Below are 23685 nucleotides of genomic sequence, written 5' to 3' on the forward strand. Positions count from 1 at the left end.
ACCGTATGAAATGGTAGCAAAGGCCTTGTACAGTGCTTATATGTGCAGGAATCACTGCATGCAAATGTTAAAAAAGCAACATGAAATAGTAGTGTGTATTTTATTATCCACACTAATATTTCAATTTATAATATATTTATTTTATTATTTGATCAACACAGATAAAATTCTGCAATTAGGCACTGTAAAAATGCTTAAAAACATGATGATAAGTTTTGGTTTTATCACTGATGAGGGGAAATAAAAGTTACATTAAGTGGCAGATGCACAGGGTTAAATGAAGTAGCTGTTTGTGATGGAGAAAAGTGCCAAGTCTCTCTTACTCAACATGAAAGAAAGCACAAGTTACTGTCATGAAAGCAAAAGGTTTATTCATGTTTGAAATTACACAACTACCACAAGGAAGACTTTTCAGTCCAGGGTGTAGTCTGGTTAGAAAGTAACACTAAACATCTTTAATACATTAGAATCACTGCCACAAATCATTTGTCATGACTTTTCAGTTTCAGAATCACATACAATAGAAAAAAGAGAAAAGAAGTTTTGAACCCTGTTGAACAGAGGTGAAAATGTACAGTTCTGAATACTGAAACCTCTATGCATTACAGTTTTTATAGTGATTTTTTTCTTTTCTTTTTTTGCATGATTTAGTAACAAGATGAGCAACATTCAAAATGTTTTTTTTTCCGTATTTACAACAGTTTCACTGTTCGGTGTTAATTTATCAACAATGTTCATCGCACCCCCTCGTAAAAGCCACAGACCAACAACTTCTTCAGCCCACCCCCTCCCCTCCCCATCCATTTCTCATGGTATTAATATTGTTATCATTTTCATTTTTTATGTTTGTCTTTTTAAGTTGCGGGACGGCAACAGCATTTTATTAAAAGATTAAAATATACATTAGATTACATAGAGAATGGAGAGTTTACAGTGTTACAAGATGTAATCAAAATAACAACATAAAAACATTAAATAAGGGCAAAAGAAACTATGGTGGTGATATTGTTTAGAGGTAGTAAGTGAGCACTCTAAGCTACAGAAATGTTGGAAATTATTGGTTTGTATGAATTTGAATGAGGTAATAAAGCTGTGTATTGATTGGTGGGATGTATAATTACTCTTAAGCTATATTATGTACAACTTTTCCTGTGTAACGGGGGCCCGCTCCTGTGTGTGCCATGAAGGAATGATCTACTGTGGGGGATTTGTTGATAAGCAAAAAAAAAAAAAAAAAAGAAAAAAAGAAAAAGAAAGAAATGTTTACATATGTACATACTAAACATCAAATTATAAAATATGGAATGGTGTCATGTTATAGTCGAGCAATCAATTACACTTCTTTATGTTCCAGAGTTTGAATAGTCATTTCCTTCTACTAATGTATACGGCTGTAAGGCAAAAATAAATCTTGAAAGTAACTACAAAGCTGCCATTGAGCTGTCAACAGTAGCATTGTTGAGTTGCTGGACAAGATTGCAAGCACATTACAGTCAAAGAAACAGCTGCTTTAATCTATGTATTGTATGAACTGAAGGAGAACCCAATTATCAGAATGGAAAGCGGTAATTAAATCAAGAATCAAACAAATGGCCGTTTAAAATGTCATAAAAAACGAGTGTCATCTAGTATTTTAAGTGCAGATCCTGAAGCTTTACCGAGTATCATCTGAGGGCTGTTTTCTGTGTGTGTGTGTGTGCTTACCCCTACGACAAACAAATAATCGCACGGTGATTAAAGTCGATTTATGAAGACAGAAAGAAAACACTGAACAATCAGGAAACACCGGGTGTTACTGATGGAGGATGCCAGTTTGCGCGCGTGTGTGTGTGGCATGGTTCGTGGGAAATTTGAAGGTACAGGAAAAAAACCAATCCGCTTTGAAAAGTTTTTTTTGTATATCCTCTGCTGTTGGTCAGCCGGTTAAAAGAGTCCATGCCCAGCTTGAGGCGAAGATGCATTAATAGTGGATCAATTCGAGGTATCGGAGTGCACGCTCCCAGGTCCTTCTGTCGGAGATATTACAGAAGACGGAGTCGTTGCATCTTGCCATCCTCCATTAGCCTGGGACACAAATGGGAAAGGTAATGATTACAAACACGTTCTCTGCAACATGAGCTTGGTATATTTTTATTCCCAAAATGTAACACAACGCTCCAAAAATGGAAATGAGTCTTATAGTTTCTGGTTGTGTCAGCTGATATTAAAATGTCTGACGTGCAATGATGCCGTGTGATTAGTGCAACATTCTCTGCATTACAGTAGCATCAGCAAAGACGAGACTCTTGGAAACAAATTTGTCTCGTGTCCCGACCAATGGGAGCAGTCCCTGAAATCAGTGTCTAAGCAGATTCCAGCAGCGGCCGACAGCTTGTCGCTACATATTCTCCTGTCAGTCAAGAAGAGGGAGGGCTCGGGCCGGGTGAGGTGGGGAGAGCTGAGTGAAAGTGACAGGGCAGGGCCTCTCCAAGAGAGCCAGTCTTAGCCAGCCTGCCTTTGCTTTGCTCCAGGCATGACCTAGCCTTTACTGGATCCTTGTACGTCACCACCAACAAAGCTAAAGGTTAGTCTATGCTAATATATCTATAAGGCACTTTCACTGTTGCTGCTTCAAAACAGGAGCTCTGCCACAATTTTACTTATTTAAAACATCTTTTTACTGCATTAGTGCTTTGCTCTGACTCTCTGCTGTCATGCGTTGGGGTTGTTCAGTGCCGTCAGTTGCTGTTTTAGTGGGGATCATACTGAGCTCTGGTGAGCCAGTAGGCACAGGTCTACACTGCGCATGGAAGTGAGAAACCTTGTGAGAAAGTGAAAAACACTTGATCCTGGTAGGAGCTGACATGTCTAAAGAGCTTATAGCAATAAAGCTTCAGCAAAGCCAAAATGACACCAAAAGCACTGCACGCTGGCAACAGCCCCCACCATTTGTTTACATAAAATGTGTTAATTTTTTTTCTCACAGAAATCATTTTTTTAAATTTCCAGTAACGCTGCTGTAAATCTTATACCTTAATTTTTATGCAAAAGCTTTAAATAATATTAGACTGTGATCATGTGTGCATTTCACCCAACAGGCATGAGAATATAAAGAGCAAATACTGAGGTTCTGATATAGTGCACAGAGAGTGAGAGAGAGAGCTGTCTGATACAATTTCTCTCTCTCTCCCTCTCTCTTCATCCTCTCTCATCAACAAAATTAATCTTTACTCTGATAGCTTCAGATTATGCGCTGCTTTACAAAAAGGCGCCATATCAAACCTCATCAAGGAAGATGGAATTCATGTCTGAAATGGGCTGCAGGCGATCACATGTTCATATTTTATCATGAAGATAAGGCTATGGAAAATTCTGTGAAGCATTTCAAAACAGCTAAATGCAACAGATACCGTGCGGCGGAAAGCCTTTTTTCATCTCATTTTTGGTTCGAGTCAGACAAAGTATTAAAAGATGTTTATTGAAGTAAAGCTGGAGATTTTATTCCCCTGCTGCATAATGTGTTTTATTAAATGCAACTTTTATTCGTATCAGGTGACAAAGTGACAAGATATGTCTAATATTGTGCAGCACTTGCTTTGGGAAGGTCTGTCTGCAGTGCAATTTAACATCCTGTACCTTCATTACATATAATCAAATTATAACTGTGCGGCTTATTTTGATGATGAAAAACAACTAATTTCACACTGCCTTTGTCTCAGCAATCTACACGTGTGACAAATGCAACCTCTACTTACATTCAAGCCATGTGGACTATACATCGTGTTCCCCCCGAGAGCATCATTGTATCCTGCCGTCTGACTGATAACATGGCGCAGGGTATCCACCTGAGGGGACAGACAAGGTGGACAAGCTGGTCAACTCGGTGTCTCAAAGCAGGCCACCACTAACTGTAAACATGCTCGGTGAAGCAACAGATACTGACTAGTGTGAAATCACAAAGGGGCTCCTGAGACAACCACATTTGTAACACAGCTAATAGATTTTCTAATGAAAAAAAAAAAAGGCATACTGACATTAATAGCATGCTCATATCTACTGCATGTTCTATAGAGGCTATGGAATATTAAACAAAAGCATAAGTGAAAATAATATAACAAATGGCTGTTTTTAAATTAGCTTTTATTTTTACCTTAATCATGATTAAGCATAGGTTTTTTTTTTGCATGGTAGCGATTGTGTGGTTCGGCTGTGTAGCTGCATTAAACTTACAAAATGGAAGACATCAACAACACACAATAACAAGATGAGACAGGAAGATAGCAATATAGGATACAGAAAAAAGGGGAAAACACAGTACCAAAAACCCAATACCAACCCAAGAGTTCAAGTCAAAGCCAAATGCATTCACAAAATGTTTGCTTAAGATGTTTGGAATAGTAACCAGTAAATTGCTTTGTGGCATGATAGCAGTGGGGTGGGATTATATTTTGGCTGCCAAAATATTCCATCCAAAGCGAAATAGTCAGTCAACACTTGAGTCAATTGGAGGTTATGGGAGGCCTCGTTGTGGTAATTTGAACTGCCCTCGCATGGGCAGTGTTGTTTTTCTTATTTTCTAATTTTGGTCGTGCTTCAGACTGCACTGTGGATGGCTCAGTACACAGGCAAGACAAGGACAGCTCTCTGCACTGGTAGTCAGGAACTGTCCCTGATTGTTAATCCTACCTGTGACTGTACATTGGCTCCGACTTGTGCCCCTTGGTAAGAATCCCCATTCAGACTCTGCATGCTCAAGAACATGTCCCCAGAGTTTGGGAGGTTAAAAGAACCTGAAGAACCTGGAAAGGGAGGATGTAAGTAGCTGAATACATGAGAAGGCTATAAAGGAAAAGCAAAGACACACACACACACGCACACTCACAAACAACGCAGACACACACACACCACGCACGTGTCTGCATACACAGACCCAACTCAAGCAGAAAAATACACTGAAGAAAGACTCCCATAAAGCAAGCAACTACAGGGGTGAAGGAAGGAAAGGAAGGGAGGCAAAGAAACAAACAGAAGAGGACGATATGCATAGGGACTCGAGAGGATCTTTTCACGAATGCGGTGGACACAAATGAAATGAAAATCACATGACACAAGGGGGGCCAGTTCTATATGCGGTTGGTCGCTTAAGCTCCCAATTGTTCCACATCACCTACTTCCAATCTAACGTTGGCAGGGAGGTATCACATGGTAAATGACAAGGACAATAAGAAGCTTATGAAAAGACCAGTACCAGTAAACATGTTGGTTAAAAGAGTGTTTTTGCTCTCTGCAGAATCCAGCTGAAACTCTTCATCTTTCATCTGGAATCCTGGGTGCAAGAAAAAGGGACCACTTCATAAGCTTACCACATCCCGACGCAGGTCAACCTAGTCCACACTCAGCATTACATTACTCATTAAACCGGACTAAACATGCCCTTTCAGGCTTCCTGTGTTGACTCTTATTCAGTATAATGCAACTTTGATATAATAATATTACTTACTAAAATGCTCCCAGCAATTATGTTTCACTTTATTTAGCAAAAAAAGCACTACCATTCTGAGACTACATACCATTACATTACAAATGACAGGAAGCTGACAGAAAGGCAAGGGAAAACAAATCCCATGGCATCCTTCTGAATTTTTTTTATTTTGCCAAAAATACATGTGTTCTCGGTTCACAAGTCAGGAACGCTCTCTTTATGCATGAGTTTGCTTGGCATCAACTGTCTTATAGACAGGAGACACTGTGATCCCCAAGCTGGGAGCAGAGCCTGTCACTCTTGCCTGTGTGAATCGTGCATGAGAGAGTGAGGCAGGTAGGCAGCAGGTTAAGGGCTGAGGTAGAGGGCAGATCTTTTTTTTGTTGTCTATATGCAGGAGTGCCTACCGGAGTTAGGTGTGGTAGGGGAGTTGGCCTGGCTGTTCTGCACTGCAGCGGCTGCAGCGTGTGCCGCATTTACAGCAGTCTTGGCGGCATACAGGTTGGCTTCTTCCTGAAACTTGCCGATATTTTTCTTGTACCGGATCCTTTTGTTGCCAAACCAGTTGGATACCTGTGTGGAAGAGCAGAAGGAGGAGGAGCAGAGGAGTCAGACGTCAAGCAGCCACAGCACCGTGCACTGAGCAGTGTGATTGTTTCAAGATGTCATGTTTGGGTCCATCAAGTACCCAATTCCCAGCCCCTGCAGTAATGTCCGCCGGGTACACAAGCTAATTAAGCCATAATCAGGAGCCACTTGTGTCTTCTCATGGATGGGAGCATGACATGCTCTCAGATCTGTCTCCTGACAAAACTAAAACACAAGGGGCTCCTACTGCAAGTCAATGCATTATATATATTTTCTCATAACAAGGCTGATTATTAAAGATACAAATCCCTCAGTGAAATATATGAATGTTAATATTTTACCCTCTAAAGAATACTCACTCATTACAGATCAGCGAGTCTGGTGATTGACACCTTATGTAAATACATTAAATTATATACATATATATATACATATTGTTTATTATATGTAAGGCTGCATGTCAAATTAGCATAAATGGAAAAATGAAAACATTGTTTATCTGTGGTTAATGTTCATATTTGACTAAAACTCTTATTAAAGCATACATACCAACTCATTATCTAATTAACAGGCACCCTTTATTAATGGTTGGCTTGGGTAGCTGCACTTAAGTGGTTTAATTTTGAAAATAACAAAACATTAATACAGCAATGTGTGTGTGTGTGTGTGTGTGTGTGTGTGTGTGTGTGTGTGTGTGTGTGTGTGTGTGTGAGTGTGTGAGTGTGTGTGTGTGTGTGTGTGTGTGTGTGTGTGTGTGTGTGGGTACATGCATGCTCAGTGATTCGGGAAGCAACTTTTGTTTGTAATTATGAAAAACAAGAGTTAGAGGGCAAAGACCCGCAGACACGTGAAGCAGTAAACACAGATTATCGGGGCAGTCAGTGTTAATAGATGTGTTAAAAAACAAACAAAAAAAAGAAATATTTTACCAAAGTAAAATGGAACTCTAATGGCACGAGGAAGCACTGAGTTCAAATTAATGTCTGAAACTGGGTATATTCAGATTTAGAGCAGTTGGAAATGCTAATTTTGTTGAATTGAAAAGATGACATCCAACATCAGTCAGACGCTTAAAAGTTGCATGAGGGGTGAACCTTATGTGTGAATGCTGGCTCTGCAATAACTGTGGAATAATAATGAGATGATGCTTGTTTTTAATGGTTCTATAAATTAGAGTGTCTTGTCGCTGTGCTGCTGCCCCCCTCTCAGGCCCTGCAGCCCACGGCTGGACCAGCCAAAGAGCAGCTGCCCCTAATGACGCTTTATTTAATTTCCACCCATGTGCTTAAATTTTAATATCCCCAGCAGCCCGCCAATGCTGTGGCGTAAAAACTGACTGGATTTGCAGGACATCAGATCATTTCTATCCTGCACGTCTCTGTGCTCTAAATCTTTAATATCTAGGCAATTAAAATTAATGACCATTCAGGCGAGGCCCACTGTTGGCAGGGTTTCCTTGACATCAATTGTTTGATGGGTTTACCTAGAGGTTAAACTAACAAGCAAGGTTTAATTGGAAGCAATGAAAGCCCTGGCCATCATCCTTTTTACTTAACCTGCTTATAGTGGATTGTAGAGCCAAAGACGATGCAATATTCTCGCTCTTTTAGACAGCTCACAGAGTGCCCACAAACCCCAGGAAATCATAGAAAATGTTTTCTAAAGCTCATCAGTCTGTTTAATTTCACAAAATGTTCATGCAAACAGTGTATTAAACAGAACTACATTTATTAAAATGTCAGTTGTGGTGTTTGCACATGAAGACATATTTGTATCATTAAGTCTGAAAGTTGACAGTGGTAGATATACACTAGTTTACTTTTGACCATACAGCTATATGGCAGTAATGCATACAAAGTCTACAGTTTTATATTAAGATGTGATTGTTTCATAACAGAAACAGAAACTTTGAATACTTTAATCTTATCTTTTATGATGAAGTGTGCTATGACTGTGTTCTACCACTATATGGTGTTACAAGCCTGGACAGCCACAGCAGTGTTGGCATCAAATCCACTGGACGTTACACCACCACATTTCTCTCCTGCCCACTGAACTCTGGCTTTAGTGATTCTCGGGTTCAGCTAAATATTGAACAAATGCACTGCACTGTAAGGTGTGGAGCACAACCCAATCTACAGAACTAATTCCCTTTTATCTTGTGGCAGGCCATGCATTCAATTGACTCCTATGTGTGGTGAGAACCAGGTTGTGAGATTGAATTACCTGACATCAGCAGCCTCAAAGGCAGCGATTGTATAATGACCATGCAGACTCCTTGCAAGAACACGATACCGCTGCCTTCATTGCTGCCCACTAGAGAGGCTGTGGTGTTGTAGTTAATAATTCAAACAATTTCACCCTATTTCAGGTCAATACTCCTCGCTAGTCAATGTGAAGCAACGCATGATCTGTCTATGATTTCACTATATCTGAGGTTACAATGCACTAAGCCTTAAATACAAACAGGAAGGTGGGCTCACTAGCTGTGATACCATCAATTATACAGGCCACATTAATAATGAAACGTCTTAGCTTCTCTACATTCACTATGAAATATTGAAAAGTGTCACTCAGAAGAAAAATGTAAGCAATGTGAAGGAATCATTGCACTGGAATCTGCCTTAAATGCCGAACCATTAACACACGTTATATCAAATACAGCCTCTTAATCCTGACACAGACCACAGCCATCCAATCCCATGCCTTCATTCAGGAGTCCAGCACAGCGCATGCAAAGTGACAGAGGGAATGAGACGACATCCTGCATTTAGAGTCACTAATGTAATCCTTACAATGTCAATAGCTCTTTGTGCTTAAGCAGGAAACAAGCAGCATTGAGTATTAATCAAATCAGACACATTGACATAGTAAGACAATGTATACATTCAAGATTTTTTGTTTGTTCAAGGTTATCACTGCAGTGTTTCGTTTTGAATAAAATAGTTGATTTGAACTGCAGGAACCCTCTGATCTAAAGAGGCTTTGCTCTCAGGGAAGACGACCGTGCATCACTTGCATTTTAAATGACCCCTGCTAAAATGATGCAGGGTGTTTCGTCAGCGATGATGTATTGAGCCAAGCTGCGGACCGATATTGGCATACCATTCACGACGGATGGTTTTTGCTTAATGAACTGCTTGTGCAATCAACAAAGCCCGCAAAAAGTATTTTGTGGGTGTCTGAAAAATGACTTTGCCGAGCCCTCAGCATAGCCACAGCGAGCGGTTTGTGACTCTGAGCGGCCGGGGCACGGTGAGGGATAACACACTTACGGTGCACTCGGCATCATGTCGAGCCTCCGACTTTGTTACTCACTTAAAATGAGCCAAAGCACTAAGAATAAGTCAATAAGAATGTCTGCCGTGGCCTCCGCTTGTCGAAGAGTACGCCACTAATGGGGCCTGAGATGAGTTCAAGTGAATTTTTAAAAGCCCTCTAATTTCTTCACAGACTGATTTGTTCTCATGGGAACTGGTACAGTGGCCTGTTTTGCGAGGCACTCAGAAAACAGAGTGGCGCTCCATTTGTGAGGGTCGGTGGCCATTTCTTTAACTGCTATAAAGCACACAGTGATCACAGGGCAGGTGGCGGGTGGCGGGGGGTAGATTAACTCAGAGCGCAGTTTGAAGATTCAAAAGACCACACAATTAGTCGACGCTCTACAACAAACAAAAAAATAAAATAATGTGGTAAACAATAGCCAAAAAGTAAAACTTCATGTGACACATTTGTACACACATAATATGGTGATAACATGGGTGTAGCTTAAAAATATGAATCAATCAAAATTAGTCTGTTCTTTTGTGACTCAAAGGTGGGATGTAAATGCGTAAAAAGTCTTATCCACTTTCTTTAAAATGTAAATTCACACTTTAAATACGGCAATTCATGGTAACATTAGCATTGATCCAGTAGTGTGAGGGAGGGAGGTTCTGTGCAGTGGAAAACTGTGAGGCTATTACATACATAAACAAAGGAGGTACAAAAAATGAAAACAGTGGATCAGGAGAAGTTATGACATACCTGTGATACTGTGATGGTGCTTCCCACCCCCTGAAGGCAAAAAAGAATGGGCTTTTACAGTATCTGACTCTTCATGACTACACTCAATATACCCCTCAACACCCCCTCCCCACACAGAAAAAAACACTGCAGATTATTGTATAGATTCATGTTTCTCTGATATTGTGTCTCATGAGGACAACCATAGAACAATAGAGTATCAAAAAAATCTAGATAGTAGTCACAGTCATAGCAGAAAAAGAGAGCACAGGATAATAATACTTTGGATGTGGGGGTTAGGTGTGAGAGATATTGCCTTCAGGTTTACCCAACAAGGAGACTATGCTATATATAAAGTTGTATCTTTAAAATATAACTGTGAATTAGCAGAGTCCTGCAAGGTCACTTGAACAGCAATCATACAAATAAATATCCAGCATCACCCGGTGTTCTGAAGCACCAGACTTTAACTGCTTTTCTTAAAGTAATGGATGATGCCATTTTTCTTCCCAGCTTATGACCTGAGCGACTGACCAGGCAACAGAGAGAGCACACATGGTGGATGGGAATGAGAGGGGAAAATGGCAGGGGACCCAGTGTTGGGGCGACTAAGGAAGGACAGCATAGTGCTTTGATTGAGGCCAAGATGATATAGGCCTCCCCTCCCTGTGGCCCTGCTCTGACTGACTGGGACCAGCCTTGACTGAAGCATCATTAGGCAGCCACAATGTCAAGGTTAGCTAAGGACATTGTGTCTTGGTGGTGTGACCTACGGTAACTATCCCTCTAGGCTTTAGCCTTCCCCACCCTGATTACCCACCAGTTACTGTTAGATGAACACTACCCACCTGGGAAACTGTGATGCTGCACTTCTTGGCCAGCTCCTCCTTAGCCTCCTCGCTCGGGTACGGGTTGCTGAGGTGCGAGTAGAAATATTCGTTCAAAATTTCCGTCGCCTGCTTGCTGAAGTTTCTCCTTTTCCGCCTGAGTGGGGAGCAAAGCGAGAGAAAGGCCGAGCAAGCCTATTAGTGGGACCAGCATTAACTCATCCATTTGGATCGCACAAATTGCACAATCAATCTCACACATAAATGGTGAAAATAATGAGGAATGGGCTCTAAGGGCCCTTAGGAGCAGAATATCGTGTCCTGCTCCAAGATCCTCGTCAACACACAGAAGACCAGACTCCAACCAATAAACTGACAAGCGACACACACACACACACACACACACACACACACACACACACAAACAAACACAGTCACAAAACACATACAATGTTTAATTTGGTCTGTTGGTCTCCAATCTCCAGTCCAAGCGTGTAATGTGTAGAGTTTAGTGCAGCGGATGGGTGGGCTTTGTGATGGAGCGCAAAGCCCAGTCGGAGTGCATCTCGGTACATTATAGAAATCACGGCATGCACAGTTGAGCATTGTTCCTGAAGTGCCACAGCCCCAGGGATCTCCAGTAGAAACAAGCAAACTCTAACTAGATCTGGGTCCCCTGCCCTCCCAAGGGCACTACTTATCATGTTGTTGAGCATTTGCTTATTTTGCCTTGTTTACCGCGCTTCACACAGGCAGTGGGCAGCAAATGTGCTTCCACTTGGCTTGTTTGGCCCGAACTTGTGCCGCTCTCCACAGAGCTCCACACTGCACCACACTGTTAGTGATTAGAGTAATCCACAACACCTGCTGATGACCTCCCCTCCATCCATTACACATGACTCGGCCCCCATTTCATTTGGTCTTAACTGCTCTCAGGTGCGGGGGCATGATTGTCTTGAAAATGGATAATGCATGGAACATGGACACAATTAAAATCATGCATCTCCGCAGCGCTCATACTGTGTGCTGTGCCAGAAAAGTGGCGGAAAAAACTAACTTCAGACCTGCACACAGTCTAAAAATGACCTCGCCGGATTTACTTATATGGGTCATACGGAAGGAATAAAAGTTTCTAGATCCCAAATACACACACATACACATACACACACACATATACATACATGTACTACACACACAATCCACTGACCTGGCATCAAGGAATCTGGAGCGCAGGATCATGACAGCCTCACAGGTGCTCTGTTTCAGTTGCATCTGGATGGAGCTGAACTTACGGTGGATGATTCCCACCATGCGCTCAATCTCTTTGGGAGAGATGGGCCGCGTGCGAGACTGTTCCCTCAGCAGGTTCATCACATGGGTAGTGAATTCGTTACATGCCTGCCAAGTGTCAGAGAGACAAAAAACAACCAAAGCGAGTTCTGTAAATGTCCCAAATCACAGCAGTGAGCTTTTTATGAGTCACAAAAGCTCTGACTGATATTCTAAAGTTGTATAGATTTTTCATATAAAAAACCATCCATTACATGCATCTGTTTTTGTTAAAAGCTTCCACAGAGTGCACAGTTTATATATTACTTTGATGACATAACAGGTGAAGTCATCTTTGAATATAAATGCAGATTTGCAATTTGGCTTGGCCCTAATGCAGAGCGAATTTAAACAGCTTTTCGTTAAACCAGTAGTTCATACATGATTAATTAGAATAACTCATTTACGTAGTGCACACTTTAGCTCATTACTCTGAGTAAAATTCGTTAAGTATTTACATTTAGATAATTAAAACCTGGAAACACCCTTAAGAAAGATGCATTTACTCCAGGCGAAGTGTTGTGTGCACCCACATACCCACCTCCTCTCTCAGAGAGCACGGAGTAAATTAGTCTAATTTACCTCACTGGCTTGCTGAGGCATCACTGTTACACCTTCTATTTTCACCCATAATGCCTCTGTGTTTAATGGCAGGCTCAAAGTGCTAGGTGAAGGAGCTGATCATACTTTCATTTAACACAGATGACTAAGGCGCTCCTTTGGATCTCTATAATCAACTACGACACAGTGAATAATACTGCAATTTTTTCCAAGCTGATAACACATTCTCACCGATCATGCATATTCTCGGCAATTTTCTTGCTAATGCAGAGAATAAGCTGTTCTGGGTGTTCTGAAGCGATGTGATGTATGAGGTACAACTCAATAGGTGCACTTGAACACAAACTGAAATAGCTTGCACAGACGTGGTTATTTAAACCTTTTGATGGTGAAAAAAGAACAGAATTTACGTTATTCTCCATTTCTTGGCTGTAGAGCAGAAGTGCATAAGGAGGTGTCATATTTCCACATCTTAACCTTGGGATTGCAAAGACTCCCCCTCACCTGTTCGTATTTCTCCAGCTCTGTGTGGTAGATCTGTCTGATCTGGGTGAGTTTGGCTCTATAGTCGGAATGTTCGATGGAGTTGTCGCCCGCTGCGCCCGAGGCGGCGGCTGCAGCTGCGGCGGCGGCGGATCCGCCACCTTTTTCTGGTCCCGCCACGCCCTCTGCCAGCAGCATGTTGTCTAAACGCATGAGCTGGGGGTCTGGGGGGTCCTCCTCCTGGGCACCACGGATGCTGAGACCTGAAGAAACACACAAACAAGGACGAAGGGTTAGCTGATGCCAACCAGGGACGGGGGAAAAAAATCCTCATAATAATAAAAAATAAAACAGATCAGATCGGTCCAGACTGAATTGTTAAGTGCAATTAAAAGCATTATGTCTGTGTAGTCTGCTAAAGTGTGATGTTTCCCCTGAAGGTATGAACTGGGTGCCTCCTGTGCATGCACTGTGTTCCTGTCGCCCGTGTCTATGCCTGTTCTCTTTTATTTACACACTGCGCTGCACACTGTGTGTACGGGAAGGCTGACATGACAGCAACATCCATAAACTGACAAATGCTCAATGGTGAAGTGGCACTTCTACTCTGTGAAAGGATGCTAAACAGAAAACTATACCTCTAGTAAGTGTCTCTGTCTTTGACACAGTGAATGCTGGGAGCTCCGAAAAGTAACTACTGTTTTCCTCATTTCTATTCGCTTATAAGGTCTGAATCTTTTATTATTATTATACAATCCTGATTTTGCACTGTTCTAAGAGGGGATAAAAATGTGCTGGTGCAATAAGAATCTACATATGGAAAAATGAGAGCACACACAGTCGATTTTATGTAAAGTGTTCATTCAGGAATTCTGCCGTTGCTCTCAGACCCTGCTGTTTATTTCCTCTGGTTTTCTGTCTCTCCAGTCTGTCGGCAAGTCGTAATCACCCAGCAGATAGCACACATGCACACCTTGATGCATTGGCAGTGCGACCAGAATGTCGGGCTTTACAAAGAATAAACAAACAAAAAAAACCACTGCGGGTCAGAATTACAACAAAAACAAGCTCGAGCAATCCAGTCTAATAAGTGGATAAAAATGTGGCTCAATGGGCAGTAAATACTGAGTGGCTACTCGAACGTTATGATTACCAGAGTTGTTTCAATTCAATAATCCCTCCCGCAATTCAGGGATTTTCAACAGCTCATTACAGCTTCATTAAGATATGGCCAGCCTCTGGATTCTAAATAAGAAGATTAGTGGCTCTATTGTGTCAGCCAGTAGGCATGCAATCAGAGGAGCCCCTTTACCACGCTTTGACCGACTGACCCTGCACACCATCCACAGGAGTAAATAAATACTGGAGAGAAAACACTCCAGTCTTTCTTATAAACACATTCCTGAATAAAAAAAAATTAGGAAACACATCATATTGTAGCCAGTGTGATGTTTTCATCCCTGTTGCTGTTTTGTTGGGCTGCAGTGCCACTGAAAAACAAATTTGCCTCTATTTATGGATCGGCTGGCTTTGAGTCTTTTAGGTGTAATGGTGTGAGAGGAGTGGATGAATGTGGCTATTTGTGTTGGAGACATTGAGATGCTGGACAAGGCTCCATCAGGCTCGCAGAGCCAAGCCATCCATGTGGACAATATGCCGCTGCTCCACTAACCCTCATCCACATCACACTGCATCTGCACAACTCCACCCAAAGCTCTCGTTCTGGACAGGCTCGACTGTTTCTATTCCAGTTTGTGCAGCATGAAACGAAATGGCACATGATTCAAATGTTGACTGACCAGATGCCTGGCTACATATCTCAACATGCTCTAATAGCTGGTGGTTTGTCTGCCACTACAGTTCATATTTTCCTAATTCAGTATTTACTCCCACTCTCTGATTCAACACAAGCTCAGCAGGCTGCTCTTTCCTTTGTGCTGCGGGTGGTGGTAAGTAGGTAGGCATGTTTTTCATGTCAGGTATATTAAATATAACTCTGGGACGCCGCGTACATTTCCACACCAAACCCAGTTGTCACTTTCACTCCACTCACTCTATATCCAGGGGAAATGCAGCTGGGGGAATTTACAGGGCTTTTCAGCTAAATGGGCATAAATCACTGGTTTCATTCAAACTAAATAATCACAGGCCATAAACAGCTACTAGTCTCTTACCATATATTACCACAAAGTTCCTGTGTGCAATAATGTGGCCATTCACGGCAAAGGAAAACAGAGCGAGACATTAGAAAGTGACAAGTAATCCTGTTAGTCCACTGACATGTGGAGTGGCCGTGACATTTTTATCATACGTGTCCATTTCTATTTGGGAAATCAGCGGGATAAAAATGATTACTGTGCTGCCCAGAGAAGCACGCGGCCCTGCAGGAGCCCACCAGGGTGTATTTGTGCCACAGCAGCTACGGCTGGCCATTCATAACACACATGTTGAGAGGGATGGTGCGTCCGTCTCAAGCACATAAACACTAACAATTTAAAAAAATAAGAAAACCTAGTCCACAGAAGAAAAAAAAATTAAAAACAGGTGCAATGCATCTCTGTCTCGCTGTCTTGTTCCGTGCACCTTTTGTTGGAAGAGCTATAGATTGCGGACTCACTGTCTAAGCTCAGCATCATCACACAACTTCCACAAAAATAGGCTCCAGCAAGATAATATCTTTAATTTGCTGTGTGGTTGACAAATCTGTATAGTAACTTGCAAAGCCACAGTCACATTCTAGCACTGCAATGCTGCTCGCCTGCTCAAATCCTTATCCTGTTTTTGTCTGATGATATGGGTATTAAAACAAGTTTGGGCACCCGAGTTTAGCTCTAATCCACCTCCACAGTCAAAGTGGGATTAATCTCAGTGCAAAGGGAAAGTGCGGGAGTCGTGTCACCTTGGTAAAAGCCTGCGAGCAATGGGAACTTAAGAATGAAAAATCTATATGTGGTCTAGTTATTTCACATAACTCTGATGATGCTGGCTCACTTAATTACCAGAACCAATTTAATGATGTAAAAGAAAAATCTGAAATTGTAATAATAATGTAACATGTCCTTAATCTGCCTCATTTGTCATTCAACAATACAGGTGGGGTAGCTGGGGAAAAAGCACTTGCCTATATGATTGTTCCTCATTTCTCCTCTGTGACTGAGACAAAAGGAGACACTGTGATTAATCCATCCCTATCAGTCAGGGGTGGTTCTTCTTTTCATTTTTTACAGGTTTCACCGTCAGTATCAGATCCGAGGAAGTAACAAATTTGACAGATAAAGACAATGCAGCCCTTTTCCCTCATATACTCTCCCCTGTTCTCTGTTTATAATCATTTCCGGTCCTGGCCTGTTGTCTCGTACATCATTCCCTGCTTGAAGCCCTGACAGTGATCTGAGCACTGCCTCGGGCCGCTCTCCTTTCCTCCCACCTCTTTTCCCCCTGTGCCCTCTTTTATTCTGTGGGCTTAGCTGACCTTTGGCCCGCTGCTTGTTTACTCTCATCACTGAAGTGTGAGCAGGAGAGCCATAAAGGCAGAGCCCTGCTGGGTTAATGTGGCCTGCTGAAGAGGGAAGGGGTGGCTCTGGGCTTCTCCACCTCATTCTGCTGCACTGACTGCACTGTCAGACGCCAGACAATACACTGGAAGAGTAGCGCTTCTTGCAGATAAAGCCAGGGATTTTTCTTTTTATGTAATATTTTTTTGAGGTTTTTGTTGCAGTAACTCTTTTCTGGGATAGCGAAATGTTCTTGTGCGGCTTGCAGAATGTGCATTGCTGGAAAGCGGCACTGCCTGCGTGTTTAACTGCGTTTGACGGTGCACACTGCGACTCTGTTACTTCCACCACTGTTTCCCAAACATCCTGTTCATTACAAGTAACCCTGACCTCCTGCAGCTCCTCTCCTCGCCAGTGCCTCTAGTGAGCAGCCGCAGCCATGTATCGACACTCTGTTCATCTAATTGCATTGATCCGCAAAGGTCTCCCAAAGCTAACTAATCGAAACAGAATTTATTTTCTGTCAATATTTGCAAAGGTCATCTCTCTTAAAGCCGTGGAGTAGTCCGTGTGAGCAGAGAGGCGGCGCAGAGGAGGAGGAGGAGGACCGTGGCATCTAGCCTGTTACTGAGGCTCGTCCAAGGTGAGCTTTAACTCTGGCTTGGCACTCAGGATCCAAGGCTTCTAATCCACCGTGTTATTAAAACCCGCTGCCAAAGCAACACACTAGAGACTACAGAGGGCTTAGAGTATCCATTTCACAAAGAGGCCAGTGTCACTACAGCCGCGTTCCACATCTCCTTTGACTTCATATCATCTCCTTTGTCGTGGCGCCTGGATCAGTGACTTTCAGCTCCAGAAGCAGGGAGCTGGATCAAATTACCATTGAAAATCTTTTGTTCTGACAAATGAAACATAAGGATCCTCTTTCATCGATGTTCTTAAAGGCTTTTTTAAGCTTGGCCTACATCCACATGGCACAAAGAATCTGAGAGAATGCCTGCGGGCTCTCTCTAGCATGTACAGTAATTAACATGCCATTAACACATTAATACACATTAACTATTCCCAATGTTAATGGCAGAGTAATTACCATACCTGATACCACACTGTGGGGAAGCCAAAGCACATTTGCCACTTTGTGTTTCACTTTCTTTGTTGAGTGAGAATTTGGGAAGATTCTGCTTTCCTCCACACAGAAGTGTGTGTATGCAATGTAGAGTGGCCTCTCTAACCCAAAAAGTGAGAAGTACTTTACCACACATACTGTAGCGGTTCTGATTTCACTAAAAAAACACACCTGAGAGGAAGAAAGTTCTCACTGTAAACCTCTAAGGATTGTTTTTAGAGGTGAGGCTAAAATACTGGAGGGGACAGAGAGTCTAGTGATTAAATGCAGAGTAAAAGGAAGCAGGGAATGGGCCCTAAACTGGGGAATCCCTGTCTAGAATGATGATGTATTTCCTCCCAGTGCGGTGAGTGATAAGCTAATCAGCCACGCTGACAGTGAAGTGTTACAGCCCCTCAGTGCTGGGTCAAGACTTCTCCCATCATACACCACCAGCACACACTAAACAGACAGCGCATGGAGGTGGTTGGGGGGGGGTGACAAAAAAGTGGCTCCGGTCAGAAAAGAAGATCTCTGTCAGTTCAGGTAGCCTTTGTCCCTCGATGATGATCAGCCAGCCCCCACCAACCACCCCCAACCTTACACGCCCCCCCTTGTCCCAAAAGAGGAGGAGGCTGTGACAGCGGGGGCGAGGGGCGTGAGGGAAGGAGGAGGAGGGCTTGCCACTCTCGACCCACAACTCCAAGACATGCGGGGAGCGGGGGTGGGAAAGGGGGTGGGAAAAGACAACCCAAACAAACATCTTGAAGACATTTTGCCAAGCACACCAAAATTAATCACTGTCCCATGGTGGCACTGACATTTGTGGGAAGTGACACACAACATGACAGACTAGAGGGAGAGGATGAAAGGAGAGTGAGGGAGGGTGGGAGGGCTGGGTAAACAAGAGCCACTGTCACTCGCTGTGATCATGTGAGCATGTGTGTGTGATGTGTGTTTATATGTGGACGTGTGAGTGCCCGCTTTGTTTCCTGCCCTCTAAGACTCAATGTGGGCAAACGGCCAAGTGGTGTAGTGATGGCTGACCAGGCCTGGCGGTGGCGGCCGCACGCAGCGGTTGGGGAGACTGGCCAAATGAGTGGACAGGACCTCCGCTACAGATCAGCACACTGACTGACCCTACAGGACACATACAGCATGGGGCTCCGACGTAGGGCTCACATGGTTCACATGGTCTGCTAGTCACAGAATGAGCCACAATCACAGAGACACTCCTGTGTTATTAAAGCAGACATCCCAAATCCAACATAAACATAAAGGAAAATATACTCAACAGTGGAGTCAGAGGATATTTCAATCTGTGCTGTAGGTAGAGTTTAGACACTGAGACAGTTATTGTGTCTTGTGTTTCAATATTTCATTTTATAGCCCTATATTGTGTTAGCATGTTTTGCTTATTTCTTTTTTTCAGTTTCATTTTATATTTCATGTATTGATGGTCTAGCTGCTAGCCTCAATTTGCTGCAAAGGTAGGCTGATTTGTTATTCAGACCCCAAGCAAATAATGCAAATGTGGCACTGAAAGCCACTTATGAAATACCCAAAGGCAACTAATCACTCCTCCTCTCGTTCCAGCCTTTCTGCAGCCTCCTAATTAGAAGATGGAGATTGCATGAAACCAGGTCACACAGCAGGTCTTGTACACACCGATAACCAGGCAAATACGCAGGCAAAACTTCATCCAGACACCAAGCCAAGCATGCATTATTTTAAAGGCTAGAGGTGAAAAAAATAATGCTATTCAGGTTATTAATCCCATATATTTCACTGTATGCTCCCAAAGAAAGGATTTAGGCTTGAAGCATTTTGTGTATGTGCTCTGTATTTGTGCGTCTCTGTGCATACGTGCACGTACAGTATGTGTGTGTGTGTATCTGTGCATGTGCATACACTCATGTCTGCATGTGTGCGTGTGAAGGCTACATGCTCGCATAAACAAAGAAACGGCATTGGTAGCATACAGCCAACCATGATCCACTGCCAGAGAGATTATTCTTTGCAGTGGCATTTCTGCAAGAGAGTTGACAGTCCATCATTTAGATTTTGCAGTGTATCCACGAAAAGGCTGCATTGCCTGAAGCAGAAGGAGCTGCTCTTTCCTTCAGTGTCTTTTATAGAAGAGAATTCAGCTCCAAATTGTAAAGCCAGAATCCTTTGCTAGCTGTGCTAACGTGTAAGGACTCTGCTACGAGGCAACTGAGGTTATGACACTGGAATAAGACTGCACTTGACGTGCTCATTCTCAGAGCCTCACTCGGTGAGGACTGATAAAGCTCACAAAAACACATCCACTTCCACTGTCTCAGGTTGCACGCACCTGAACAAGAGCGCTGTTCCTGCAAGCATCCTGAGCCTGATGTTGCAGGTTATTGCTAGGTCTGCAGAGTGCAGTGCAAGGAGTGGCTGGGCAGATCACGTCCGGGCTAAACAACAGCTTGTGACAGAAGCAGGCCAAAGAGGATGTTGAGACACGCAGAGACTTAACAGGCAGCCGGCCTGCCATCCACTCTTTTTCAGCTCTCCTTATACTCAACACATCACTTTGGATCCATCGCAAGTGTCTCTCAAAGAACATGGCAAGAATAGAGTTTCACATTACCATAAGAAAGGAGGTGACGTGTGGGGAGTTATCAAAGCAAATGAGTGACTGATTGCTGGGAGAATATCATCTCCCTCTTTTAATTTGACCAGCTGAATCCTTTTATTGTACACCTACAGATGATACTCCACCTTCCTTTGTTGGGTGATACCCTGCGAACAAGGTAGCAAAAAAGGTTATTTGGCGCTAATTATTCCCAGCATGTACTTTACACACCATTTAATGAGTTAGACTGGAAGCATGGCCATTGGCTGTGACTTGCTCGCCCAGTTATCCAAGATGAACCGTGCAATCTCCCTCACGTCACCCCTGTCATGTGTACCAAGTCCCCCTCCGCATCCAATTCCCTGCTAGGGCTTCACTGGAGCAGAGACGAGGCGCCACTGAAGCAACACAACAGCTCCCGTAGCGTCTCTGCACACCGGCGAGGGAGGGGTTGATGGGGTAGAGCTGGGAGCTCACTCTCATAATTACAATAATTAACAGTTGCAGATTTAATTGGAAGGGAAGGCATTAACAGGAGGAACATTGTGGCGGCGCGTGCAGAGGGAACCTTTGCTGCAAGAAGCTTTTGTCTTCTCTGCACCTAATGGTGCCTTGGCTGCGGTTGGCGAGTGCTGACACAACACAACACAACACAACCAAGCTGAGGGTTCAGTCGGTGGGGCTTGTCAGGACTCAGACTGGAGGCAGATAATTAGGTGCCAGGTTAATGAGAGCACAGGCTCTTGATGGCATTTGGTTACTGTATGTGGGCAATTAATGACTTTGTTTTTGTGTTTTTATTGCCCACTTGAGTGGAAAACATAATACATTATTCACCTCGGGCCTGTGTGTGGCGTTTGATGGAGTAGCAGTGACTCTGGCTAAAGAATTTTATTCATTCATCGTGGCGAATGGTTAATTCAAAACAATGCGGTATGCTATACGGAGCTAGCAAAATGAAATCTCAGTTCACTCATGGCTACTGTGCTGTATGACCTTTTCAGAGTGTATTGCCTCATGGTTGATGCCAAGCAAACGGTGGAGTTGCAGGTCAGGCGCAGGACAACGTAGCCACATAAACACACCAGAACAAAGAAACCAAACCCTGTGGCCATAAGTGTTCAGTTAATTCAGCGTATCAGGTTTCATAATGTATTTGCGAAATTCCATACCCCCCTAGAAAAGCCCTGCTTTCATTCTTGAGGATTTATTGGCAATGAATCCACTGAGAGGTCTTTAGACATCCTCTTCTTTAGCCCAACCACTCGACGCCTCCTATTTTGGAGTTAGTTGTTCTCTTGCCTGTGGTGGCCAATTAAAGTGCTATAAGATAAATGGGCACCCACAACTTTGATGTCCATCTTTTTAATAAGCTTTGGTTAAGATGACATCTGTGTGAAAGAGTTCAATATCTTCACAGTGGGAGAGAAAAGAGGTTTATTCTAAAATGAAATATCATCTAAATACTGCTGGAGGTTTAGGCTGGGTGGGGGGATCATAGTGTCGGCTGTGACTCTGGTGTTGCATTCATTATCTTCCGCTGCAGTTGTGCAGATTAGTCAGCGAAAGATGATTTTTAGAGCCTCGTGAAATCTGTGCTTTTATACTACTGAATCAGCTTCAGCATAAACAGAAAAAAAAATATGTTTTTTTATGCAGTATTCAAATATACAGAATTTATCAAGTCTGAAAAACAGTTTTCTATACACATTTAGAACAGAGAAAGCCAATGAATTAGCCTAAATGTGAATACACAATGCACAACCAAATATCATTCAATGTTGGGAATACGAAGCAGTAAGAGAAGAAAAGTACAGTGTAACAATATCTAAAATGGTGGGGTAATAAAATGGAGCATGAGTGTGTATGAACGTAAGAGAGGTGGAAAGAGAGCATATATCTAACCTAGCCTGCGGACGTGCTCCTTTATACGTGTGTGTAACTCAGTCAGGAATAATGTAAATGTCTGGAGAGTCTTAAGACTGAGCAGGCCCGTATAAAAGCACCCTGTTTCAGGCTAGTAAAACAAGTCAATAAATACAGCGGAGAAGCCGGTGCTGTCTGCTGCACTCTCCTGAATGAAAACAGAGGTGAACTGCTTATTTTCAGTCTGGCACCAGAGGTTGACAGCGGCATAATGGGCGCTCATACATTCTGACTATCACTCGTCACAAGCTATATCTGTCAATATTACACTCAAGTGCATTTTGGATGTAAAACAAGCGTTCCCCGGGAAGCCTCTTTATGACTTGATGTGGTCAGCTGCTAAATGAACTAAACGCTTCCTCCCACAGTTATGATGTTTTTAAAAAGACTTTCTCATTCAATTCATCAGTTTGTCTCTCCGTTGATTCTCACAGGCTGAACAAACAAGCAGCCTCGGTGGGTCGGCACTTACTTTACGAGAAGGCAGATCCTTCCTGCCTGCGCTCCAAATGGGAAGCCGATGACACAGACTCACACAAAATGGAAACACCATTAGGTAGGCAAACACTTCACTGCGATAACTGCTACCTGATTACAGCGGGAAAGCACAACCGTGGTTCTGCTTTTTTTCATACTGTGTCAACACTTTGGGAAAGCAAATATTTCAGTGACTACCCTCCTTGCGCTTTAATCCATATGGTGCATTCTGTTTGTCACCACAGATGTTACACTCCCAGGATGGGTTTGCAGAATAGGAAGAACTACTCTTCTACAAGCGGTGGCTCATCTGCCCCATTCTACACAATGAACACACAGAGGTCACACACCATATTACAGCGGGGCCAGCGTCAATCCTTTATTAAATTACCTAGCTATCTTATTTTCTGTCACCACACCGATATGAGGGTTATCTTTTTCATTTACGTAGCGGATTTTCAAGGGATTATGCATTAAAGATTAAGGGTGTGTATACCTAACACCGCAGCACAACAAAATGCAATACCTCAGACGATGCATGGCTGATGTGTGTGAGGGAAAAGGAGGTGCTATAAAACAAATCTTCAGCAGCCAGAATCGGACAGGGTTTATTCTCCTCAGACAATACAAGCTGTGACTATACAGAATGTTTCAACCCTAAAATACTGTGGTAAGCAATACAAATCCCTTGGACAAAATGAAATGTATTAAACATGTGGATTTCATAAATCTCCCTTTCCTCGGTCTGGGTCAGAGGTATATTCACTGTAGAGCTCAGCAGGCACTTTTCCCTCAGCATTGTTACTCTGAGTCGCAAGTGC

At 42.9% G+C, this 23685-nt stretch overlaps 1 protein-coding gene across 8 annotated transcripts in view; it reads right to left on the reverse strand.

Annotated features, from left to right (window-relative positions):
* Window positions 1-349: 349 nt before the first annotated feature.
* pbx3b (pre-B-cell leukemia homeobox 3b) overlaps window positions 350-23685 on the reverse strand; it is a 58215-nt gene continuing 34879 nt past the window's right edge. For 2 of the 8 annotated variants that reach the window (XM_051422036.1, XM_051422035.1), the window contains exons 3-11: window positions 13276-13517; window positions 12089-12279; window positions 10903-11038; window positions 10076-10105; window positions 5869-6034; window positions 5228-5305; window positions 4666-4778; window positions 3735-3824; window positions 350-2064 (exon numbers count right to left, since the gene is read on the reverse strand). In XM_051422036.1, the coding sequence (XP_051277996.1) occupies window positions 1972-2064; window positions 3735-3824; window positions 4666-4778; window positions 5228-5305; window positions 5869-6034; window positions 10076-10105; window positions 10903-11038; window positions 12089-12279; window positions 13276-13517 (1139 nt within the window). In that variant the 3' untranslated portion in view covers window positions 350-1971. The remainder of the gene's footprint in view (window positions 2065-3734; window positions 3825-4665; window positions 4779-5227; window positions 5306-5868; window positions 6035-10075; window positions 10106-10902; window positions 11039-12088; window positions 12280-13275; window positions 13518-23685) is intronic. The other 6 variants (XM_051422038.1, XM_051422037.1, XM_051422040.1 and 3 more) reach the window with 4 other exon arrangements.

The sequence above is a fragment of the Dicentrarchus labrax genome, unplaced genomic scaffold (assembly GCF_905237075.1).
Source record: "Dicentrarchus labrax unplaced genomic scaffold, dlabrax2021, whole genome shotgun sequence".
NCBI lineage: Eukaryota > Metazoa > Chordata > Actinopteri > Moronidae > Dicentrarchus > Dicentrarchus labrax.